We start from the raw sequence: 11259 nt of genomic DNA, 5'->3' as shown, positions 1-11259 counted from the left end.
GCGGATTACTAACCTGAAGGTCCGCGGTTCGAATCCGACCTCCGCCACTCGACTTCCCCTGTCTAGGCTTGGGCAACCTGGCAGTATCCCAGCCCTCGTGCTTCCTTCGGGTGGCATGGCAGCTAGGCACCGGGAGAGTGCTACAGCTGAACGCTTTCTTTCTTTCTTTCTGGTCCAATTATTCGGAACACAATTCCCAAGCCTTGGATAGGGCTGCAATGTGGATAGTTGCTGTGGCGACACAAACATATTACTGAAGACCTACTTTAGGATCCTGATTAAAGTTGACATGTTTGGGCATCGAATTCAAATAAATGTTATGGTGTTTGAATTTGGGTCCTTATTAACCTTCGTGAACCAGCCCTGGTCGAAAATGATACGCAGTTGCAAACAAAGCACCAGCTCCCAAAGAAAGACGATTAATGAAGTTAGCAACCCGAAAAGGTCACGTGACCAATCCTATTTACACTCACTTGATGACCCCAATATGAACGAAAGCCATGGCGTGACCGAGATCTCCAGGTTCCGATTACACCTAAACTATGGACGACTTACTGATTGTAAGGTATTCCTTGAGGATCAACGATTAATCAAATAATCTACACCACCATCTACCAGCATTCAGGTGGTTTTCTGAACAAGGCGGCAGCCGGTGAGAACAAGAATCACCCCAAAATTCACCCACACTAGATATGTAAACTTATCCGTGGACGAGTGTTCCAGAGTCACCTTATGCTTGCTTTATGAGTCCAAATAAAGGCAAAAACGGTCGTGTGATTGAGCTAACCGGGATCCGATCTTACTGGAATCAACTCACCAGCGCTGAATATTTTAAATCCTGTAAAATAACCGAAGCGGGCTTCAGATTCACTCCTGGTAAGTTGGTAAAACTTGTGTCAGATCAACGAAGTACACTCATTTGCAAACCAATTCGGTCTTGACGGGAGACTCACCTGGAACCCAGCTGAATCTATCATTTATGATGTTATTCAGCCATTTGAGTCCAAGCAGAATATAAGGTTGACGGAAACTCGGAGACTGAGCCTACCTGATTAACCCCAAAAAGGGCGAAACCGGTTGTGGGCAGTCGAAGAATTTTCAGCTACCTTATGAGTAGTATATTACGCCTATTTAAAGTTAAATCACTTCTCTGAAATTGGGGAACATTAAGAAAGAAATGTCTGTAGGTTTCCAATTAGGCGATCGCTGTGTCTAATTCGCTGGTTCATTTCGTCATTTGAATGGATGAGAGCGTCGATCGAATCGAAACGCTGGAAGGGGGGGGTAAATATTTCTGACAGGATTCCAAGCAACTGATTAAACAATAACAAGTGCTGGATGCAAGGATCATGCCCCAAAAGACCGGTAGATATCACCCATGTTTGAGGACCAGGAAATGTCTATCGTCATAGGTTAGCGATTTTTCTATTTCTATTTCACCCGTTCTCACATTTCCAAATCCGATGCCATTTTCTCCAGTCATGGACTCCTTACTCAACAAGAGATACGGCTCATTTGGTGTGCAACCCTGAAAATCAATTTCTGATTGTTCGGTAGGATTAAAAGGAAAACTCCCAGAGTTGTACCACGGCCATATGTTAAATTTCGGTCTGTGCTAACCTTGAAGCATCGCTGTCCCTTTGTTGATGAATTACTAGAGCAACGTTATCATGCAGCCCAATCGGATTCTACGAATTTCCTTCTGATACCTGTCACTCTTCAACAATAGAACCGAAATGATTATCTACTTAGTTCGCACGCATCATTCAGCACTTCCAGGAATTCCACATCCTTCTATCGATCAATACTTGGCTTCTCCACCACCATGTGATTGGTGACTCATGACGATGGGGTATGTTTGGCTTCGCCGATCATGTGATGAACTCGTAGGATAATATAGGTCAACAGCCCGCATGAAACTCCAACTGGAATCCGAAGAACCACACTCAAAGTGTCTACTCTGGAGTAAGTTCCGAGAATTCAGTTCTGTGGATATAAAAACAACGTAGATGAGTGTTGGAAACTGTAGTAACCGTATTTTCCGTCAGCTTAGTTCTCGGTCTGAGCCTCCCAAGCTAGCTTCACGTCAAAAACAACCACCAAAGGTGCACAAGGTCTGTTAATGCCCAAAACAAAGTCAAGAACATTAGCGAATATACACTCATTTGCAAACTGATTTGTCGATGGATTTTCAGCAACCTTATGAGTAGTACATTACAAACATATACGAGGTCAAGAACAGTTGTACAGCGCTTCGTATATATAGCATAAGCGGTTATAACCTTCTGGAAGTTCTGACGCGTTCTGGATGCGCCGTTGGCAACCGGCATTTGGCCATTACTGGGTCATGATTGGCTGTTGGGTCCAGATTGTTGACCAATCAGATCCCGTCTTGATGCCGGACCGGCAAGCGTCCCGAATTCTGAGCCAAGCTCGTGCGGGCCAGGCTTATCGTCCGTAGCCGCGCCTAAAGACGTGTGGTATAGCAGGATCCGTGTGGATTCCTGTCTAACAGAAACTAACAATATGGAATTTAGTCATACTATTTTATCGCTTACTGATAAGTACCACACCCTGGCCTCGTTTCACAGGAAGTTACTTGTTTCGTTCTGTGTTGTTATTGTGTCGTCTAGCCGCTAGTGTTTGCATTTCACGTTGACAGCTAACGAAAGCAACAGGAACGGTTACATCATCAGTGTTGCCTTCCTGGCGTTCCTGTTAGACTGATTAGGAAGTATTTCCTCCTGACGAACGTCTTCCCGCCTCCCACGAGGAAATTTCCCCCCTCCAGACCACTACCAGTCTGTTGCCCGCTTCCAGTTAAGGTGCCGAAATGCGATACCAGTCATAATTTGCCACAACTTACTAGTTATATCCAAAAATTTTCAAAAAATGCAGTGCCCAAAGTTTTCCACTTCATTGTAAACCTTAAATCGTGACAAGAAACGCGTGTGTATGACCGTAGTTTTATCGCAATGGAACGTTTAGGCCGCAAGCTGATGGTTTTTTATGACACGGCTTTCTGTTTTATACAACTTTCGATTGGCATCATCACTCTGTCACTCATACATAATTCAGTTAGTGTACAAGTTTACTTCATGGGTCCTATGGATTAAGTTTGGATTACCACTCTTTTGGTTTATTCGGTCACATGTTTACCGGTGGGACGAATGACCAGTAAAAGCTGTCACTAACTCATCCGGTTTCTGCTGTTGACGGGTACTTTTTGTTAACACAGTCGATCTTCATATTGATCACCTATGCAGCTGACGAGTAGAAACGGACGGATTACTTCCGGATGAACGGCATTCTCAGGGTCCCAATGTTCTAAACTAAGTTCGGACGGTCAATAAGCAGGTCTGCATGTGGCAAAATGCACTCATTTGCAAACAACTTTGGTTTTGACTGGAGACTCACTTGGAACCCAGCTGAATCTTTTACTCATGATGTTCTTAAGCAACTGAACGTGCTGTAGTAGGCCGTCTCATGTTTCAATTGGTACGGTATTCGAGACATCGTGATACATTGTACAGCATTACTCACAAGGCTACTGAAAACGGCTCGACAGCTAACAACTGGTTTCACCCTTCTTTGGGCTCATCAAGTAGACCCAAGCAGAATATAAGGTTGACAGGAACTCGGGGACAGCGCCTACCTGATGAGCCCCAAGAAAGGCGAAACCGGTCGTGGGATGTCGCAGTTTTTCAGCAAAGAATAACACATTGTCTGTACAAAGTCTCCTTGTAGTTTGACCGCTGTTTGCTTCCCATTTGATTCTTTCTAAAAAGGCAACCTTGATATTCTTCCCCATAAATCAATAAATGAATACTAACTGGACAGAATCGATGTAGAACTCTAGTGAGTATTTCAGCTGTTGCCAGCTGAAGTCGACCAGTACTAGTGCATATTGTAGCGTGTACTGTCCGAGTCACAGTCCTATAGGTCAGAGAACAATCACGAAATCTAGCATCTAAAAGAAGTACTCATTAAAAACTAAGTATCAATTTAAACACTTAAGATCCGCGATCGCCTTCGTCGCGTACTGCTAACACAAGATACGGATGACTCCGTTTTTGTGTTAACAAAACAAATGCTACGGTACTAGGGTTCGAAACCACCGTTTAGCAATGGAACATGAATAATCGGAATTCGCCGTTACAGCACAACAGTTGCGAGCGTGTGAGCGACCTTATGTCTGCTGATGTTTGATATCAGCCGACTTGTGTACGAGCTGTTCGGTCTACCTGCAAATGTTCGTTATTCAGGAAATGACCTACAACAGCCACACAAGGTTGTCCAATGACGATTGATTACACGTGGTCAACCGATGCTAGAAAATACTTGTTTGTGACTGGGATGACTGGATATTCGTTTTGAATGACTATAAAACGAAGCGTCAGAAAGAGTCACAGACCGGACTGTGGAAACCCGTGTTACTTATTGCAATCACGACAGACTGACGTTTGTTGAACTCTATTCGTCTTTATACGCTTCTAGCCTTATCAGTCAGAAAACGGCCATTAGAAAACGACGAGACAGTAAGAAGGAAGAATCAGTTTTGCATATAAACCTTTTGGGTTTGTTAGCATGACACGTTGAGCGGAATAGCAATTTTCATAACCGACCGCAGATGAGTCATGCTAGTGTTCAACAGGGCTTGCACACCGGTCAATAGTTCAATCGATCGTCACTCTCTGCTGGGCGTGATTGATCAACCGCTTCGTGGTTGACCTAAATACGCTCCAAAGATTAGGTGCATGGGAAGGAATACTGTCTCGTCTTCTCAGAGCAGCGGTCGTCTCACTCCACAGTAGACAACAATGTTGTGTGCCTGAAAGCAGATTCTGAATAGTGACGTTAATAGCATGCGGGTAAAGGTGAAAGTGGGAAGCAAGAAATATCCAAAATTTGCAAGCACATACAAAGTACGCGGAAAATTTATAAAACTATCGGCTTTTCCTCATTTTTTTACTTCCATTCAACTTAGGGTATCTGAAAAAAACATCCAAGTGTTTTGTTTTTGAACCAAATGATTAGTTTTGACAACAACCGCCACCCACAACCACCGACCCATCGCTACGTTCCACTGCGCTCCCTCGCACTGATGTGATGATGTCACCTCGATTGGTGATGAAACGTTTGCAATCCAATTGCTCATTTCAGCGAACAAACCAACGACCATCTACGCTAACTGAGCTACCAACATTTTCCTCCATAGTTTTGAGTTCATACTCACAGAACTCGTAAACGATGGTGTTTCTTACTGACAGCACGAAACTTATTTGTTGATGCAGTCTATAACTAGCTGTGGTTTATATTCGACGCAGGTAATCTTCAAGGACTCGCGAGAGGGCGCTTCAGGTTTCTGGACGGATTGTTCTCGACCCTACTTGGTGTTGATGGGCTTCACCCTCGAGATGAGCAGCGTGTCATTTCGTTGAGTGTGTAGCACGCGAATCCTCGTTCTAAACGAAAAGTATATGTACCAACATGGATTTCAAAACAAGCATACTGTGTTTTGTCGAGAATTTTACATTTTACATATTCTTATAAAAAAGTGGTCTACCTCAAATTCTGTACAACACTGCGAAACAAAGTTACTGATATTATCAAATTACCATATAACTAATTAACAGTTGTAAAACAAGTAGTTGAGGGCTAGGCGGATGCTCACTGGTCTTCTACGTTTAAAAGAAACGGAAAGTCTTATCGTATGGAATAACCAACAGATCAGCGTGTGATTTACTGACTACAAAAAACGCACTGTGAATAGTCCATATGGTTTGCTTGACATTACCAATGCACAGAAAAGAACGGTCTCATAAAAACCCAAGGTACAATTAAGGATCCTGTGTGATTTTCAATTCTACTCATATTGCAGGTAGGGATAATGTGGGTAAAAACCACATGGGGAAGTCACGATCGATTATTGCATAAGAACTACATAAAAATCCCCCAATCCGCTTCTTCTTTAGAAAAAAACAATGTGACTGAACACACAAACAGATAAAGCCAATTCAGACACCACATCGGATGCGAAAATCGTCAAAACAATTGTTCTTTCACTCCCAAAAGTTTGATTGTCACGCTGTCCTGGACACAGACAGAGGTATGAATTCGTGCGAGACATGCTTACAAAACTGAAAGTACGACTCTCGATTCCGTGGATGGAATTGAGGAATTCAAGGTCACAACTTCCGCGTGATGTGGTGTGTAAAAGTACGACTTCTCAGCTTGGGATAATAGGTGGGATGGTATACCTAGAAAGATGCTGATTTTCGCAATCGATTTGCACCGATTTTGACGCTGACGTGAATCTCGTCCACAGAGCCAATGTGGTTTATGTTCCGTTGTGGTTCAGTTGTGCACACAGACATCACGATTACTGAAACGGATCTGCACCATGTAGAGATAGTTCAGCTCGTGATCTTCATCCAGACCATCTGAGGAATCAGCTACCATGTTCCATTCCTTTGTCATATTCCATAGGTTTGCTTCAAGAATATGACCACAGACCTTCCATCGAACCTTTCATCTCAAAGGAAGGCATTCCAGTGGAAGGGAATAAGTGAGTGGCAATGACATTTCACTTTACCCGATGACCAGCGTTTATCCATTTGTGAGTGAACAGAAATTGATGGACCGAACAGTATCCCGAATTCCTCGGCACGCCCTGTTGATTCAATCATGGTCTATTCAAACAGTGATTGACGTTATCCTGATCGCTCAGTCTAGACAGATTTGGTACAAACAAGAGAAGATTACACCAACTGGAGTGAGTAAATCTGGCTAAGTCGGGTAAAAGAGAGTCCGTACAACAAGTGAGTGACTGATGCCAACTGTTATTGAAGCATATGTGAGGAACCTGACAGCAGGAACCGAAAGGAGCTCATAATATGGCACTGTTATCGATAACCTTCAGTCGTTTGTCTGTCAAATGAAAGCCCCTGTGATTTCTTCTAGTGTCCTCTAGAAAGTAACAATGCAACTGATCCAGAAGGGCGTTGCTTGTTGCAGAGACTAAAGTATCTCTTTGGGTGCCTTCCGTCAATCATTTTCAAATAAAGTCACCAGTTGCTTAGGTTTTGTAGTCCCCTCTACTAAAGTGAATTTTTACACTCATGGGTAATTCTAGAGTTCCTCGGCAGCTTCCGTTTAGATCCAGGACAATACAGAATTGCTTGGAAGGTCAGGAATTCGGATAATTTCAATTTACAACGCTCATTACATTGATTACGAAGAGTGTATACACGATATAACCCTCCCGAAGTCGACCTCGATTACTGTGTTGAATTCTTGGATCAACGTGCCTGTCTGTCACGAGTGAATTGCCCTATATGCTCCAAGAGTAAATGTACCGCCCCGTGAAACGCTCATTCGGTATAAGTTCCTGTGAAGTCCAGCCATCCAATACATCAACAAGTTGCACTCAAATTTGCCGACTCGTCGCTAGCTGTTGGCTGGCACCTTAATGTTAGATATATAATGACTCAATATTAACATTTGGGCAGCAAGGAGATTGATAAGTAGTGCAGAGTGATGGGTATGGTGAAGGGAGTTTGTGGTCTTGCTTCAAAAAAAACGAAGGGAGGAATTGCGCTCCAAGTAACGGCCAAATAGGACCGATGTTAGATGAGCTGATAGTAGACCAAATTCAATTTTCGAATCCACAGTTATTTCGTTGGACCAGTCTGAGTCATAGGCTCATTTCAGCCGTTCAACTAGTCTCAGTATTTAGTCTGCTTGGTACCATTGTTCTGGTGCTAACTGATTACGGCTTTCAGCATTAAGGATTCAGGCGGCTACACGTCAGTTTTGGTGGAAAGTAGAAATGGCTCAAATAGAGAAGAACAATTAGGTGCCACAATGAAGGACCTCATATTGATCTAAGCCTTAGTGATCGATTGAAGCACGTCATGAGCGCAGTTTGTTTGACTCCGAGCGCAACAATTCACCATTTTCGGTTGAATTCCTGAGCTTTTTCCAAGCTCTATGGCTCCCCACGTTTCATGCATCCCCTAAAAGAGACAATTGACGGCTTTCTAACTCTGTACCTATCAGGTGACTTTGATTGATCATTTACATTGAAAAAACTTGAAAACAAAGTACTCACTGGCAGACAATCTTCTGGTTTCATCAACGTATACGCCACTAAGCTCTATGTGAATGGGTCAGATGATCGATAGCCGTGGTGACTGATTCATTTTTTCACCCTCAGTCTGTGGCGTCAAAACCCACTCGTTTGCGATTTTGGTAGGTGCTACACAGTTTTTCTACCAACATGCCAGATTCCATTTTTTTCTCCACCTGACTGTTTACCCAGAGCACTTGCGTGGGCGTTTTATAAGGTGGGGTCACTTGGATTGCTTATTTGCCGCAGGCGTCATCAGCCATGTTTTGTTGTTGCATAGTATCTGTGCTTTGAAGGTCACACACGTTGTGGCGACCTTGGAAATCGATCAATCAAGAAAAAAGTTCCGTTTGGACCTGGTTACTCATTTTATCAGACAAAACCACTGACTACGCTTTAATAGTGTGCACACAATCTCATTCTGGACGCTATTCCGAACCCTTAATTGCTCATCCGAATTCGTCCGATTGGTTCAGTTTTTAATCGGCTGGTCAGTGGTTTACCGCTGCTGTTTGCATACATTGATCTTGTTGTTGATCGGCCTTATTGACTAAAGCAAATGAAGCTGACTGACTGTATGACCTTGGCTTGCATTAACCTTCAACCATACACTCGGATAATTGTACTGCACTGAGATAATTGGTTGTCAGGCTTCGAACCGTGTGTTGCCGCCTTGCCCCTTGTTGCAAGCTGTGCCTCACCCCAACTCTTACACATACCTGCGGACGGTCGAGCGATAGCGAATACTTCAGCATGTGATCGGTGCTTCCAACGTGCTTAAAAGATGCGTACGATTATATGGGACAGTCACAATAACAAGTAGAAACCGCAACAGACAGATGTAGCAGCTTGTAAAAAAACACACCAATGACCTTCACTAAGAATTGATCGCGATGTGGACGATAACAAGTGGAAGTGGCACGTGATATCCGAAACTTCGCCAGCAAGAGCAATTCCCGGTGAGCCAGGTGAATAAAAGACCACAGTAGGATGGGCTGGATTCAACCTTTCAAAAATGAAGTCTGAGTTCAAATCCCTTTAGTCCGGTTCACTCACTACTTCTGGAGACTAGTCAGATAAGTTTCTCTAAGTTTAGACCGGACTATCTATTGCTAGAACACTGTCACATCCATCTGATAAGTCCCAATCAGACTGGAAGGACCGATCACTTCTGCACTGAAAAGTCAGCGTTACTTCCCAGTCTTACGGAGAGCACATCCGCACATAATTTTCATCGCCAGCGTGTATGTCGAAAGCAATAAGTGAACAATAACCATTAGTGCATAACTGCCACACGGTAAAGTGACCATTAGGCAACATGGAACTGGTGCGAAAGACATTAATGAAAAAAGGATGGATGACGCCAGGAGCAGCATCCTTCGTTCGTCCGTTCCACCACACGCAACAAATAAGATAGCAGAAGTGTTATCAAGCCAAAATTGAACTAGCTTGTGAGGCAGCGTGAATTATGCTATATTAGGCTTGTATGCTGCCAGCTTTTCTCGAAAAACCAAATTAGTTTGCAAATCAGTGTATTTCGCTAAACGTGATGTCTGTCTGGGAGCAATTGAACCAAGACGGAAAAGTTTTTCACGTGGGGCAAATGAAGGAACTTGCGACGAGTTTGTGGATAATGTCCAATTACTCTTAATTTTTTTTAAAAACAATAAGGTTTTATCTGTGTGTGTGTGGCCAAATTGTAGAAACATGCCTGACTCATTTCAAGAACAATTTTGAGAAATTCATAGTTTCTGGTTTACAATCTCGATACTTTAAGACTTTGGTAAATCGCTTCGGCTAATTTCCCTTCAGTAGTAAATAAATGGGTCAAGTATAAGGTTGAATTTAACTCAACTGTCGTAATAAAATCAACCTTTGTCTTGTCGTTTTAGTGGCAAAAATATACAGTCAGACTAATGAACTCAAGATAAGACCCGATTTTCAATGGACCACATCAGTGTAAAGGTGCCTCCGTGCATGGCCAACAGCAGATCTTGAATGCGACTAAGTTAATAACCGACACCAAATAAGGTGAACATTTCTAGCTGATTGGAAATAGTCTGTAATCGATGGAGGAGTTACCGATTATTTGCCAAGCGTTTCCGAACTGTAAAGACTGCAAATCGGTGTTGTTAGCTAGGCGGTTGACCAGTGAGTTTCCTCAGAAGTCTGAACTGTGTGTGCCGAAAACACACCAAAGAAATTAAGGAGACAGGCCAACCAGGATGAGACCATATCAGCCGTGTCAACGCTCACTGTCAAGATGGTGTATATGCATGCACGTGGTTCATTGTAATTGGGCACACCTTAAAAGGAAAAACCGATCAGTCCACCCTCCACCAGACAAGATTCGTCAAACATCTGTTAGTCGCCCCCATATATCCCAGTCCTATCTGGAGATTATCTGGTTTGAATAACTCCCAAAGAACGTACCACGACGGTAATGTTTCCGCACACAAACAAGAAGCAACAGTGAAACTCAGATGTTTTAACCCAACTGCCAGACAGCTCGAAACGCACCTGGAGCTAGCAGTCAGCTAGCTCCCAAATGTGCCATCCACACTCTGTTGCTCCTGTAACACTTGGCTTTTCTTGGGATATTGCGGACCTCCGTATACGCTCTAGGAACAGATCAGTGATAACCATGGGGTAAAGCACGAAATAATCCCAGACATCATCGAAAGCGTGTTGCGTTGAGACCACCCACTGATCGAATCCATCCTCATTTGTGGTTGTATCGTAAACGGAGAGCGTCAGTAGTATGCTCCATTGTCGAAAACTGGGGAGTCAAAACGCTGGCTTCAAAAGAAATCAACATTGGGAACAGGGATTTGGTCAACCGACTTACCAGAAGAGCATTTTACATCATTGTTTGGGGAATGATACCATTAAATCTGAGTGTCAATTGAATCTGACTGTGGTTCGCCATCCCTCATCAATTGTTTTAGTCATGATTTTTTCTAGATACATTGATCCATTTTGTTGCGATGTTCACAACATTTTCTACAACTCAGTGATCCTCTTTTGAGAGAGTTCAGCTCTATGAATTTATATACTCCGCCAAATCCACCGTGGATTACACGGTATGTACATTCCGCACCATGGCACAAGGAGCAACCATCTTTTTG

The 11259-nt window shown here is 43.2% G+C and overlaps 1 protein-coding gene across 1 annotated transcript in view; it reads right to left on the bottom strand.

Annotated features, from left to right (window-relative positions):
* The window catches only part of T265_08188 (hypothetical protein), a gene marked incomplete at both ends in the record, with an annotated part of 7010 nt that extends 6761 nt beyond the window's left edge, over positions 1-249 (bottom strand). Inside the window, one exon of the mRNA XM_009173917.1 lies at positions 14-249. Within this exon, the coding sequence (XP_009172181.1) occupies positions 14-249 (236 nt within the window). The remainder of the gene's footprint in view (positions 1-13) is intronic.
* Between the last annotated feature and the right edge of the window lie 11010 nt (positions 250-11259).

The sequence above is a fragment of the Opisthorchis viverrini genome, assembly GCF_000715545.1.
Source record: "Opisthorchis viverrini unplaced genomic scaffold opera_v5_206, whole genome shotgun sequence".
NCBI lineage: Eukaryota > Metazoa > Platyhelminthes > Trematoda > Opisthorchiida > Opisthorchiidae > Opisthorchis > Opisthorchis viverrini.
This window is presented reverse-complemented; position numbering and strand designations above follow the sequence as displayed.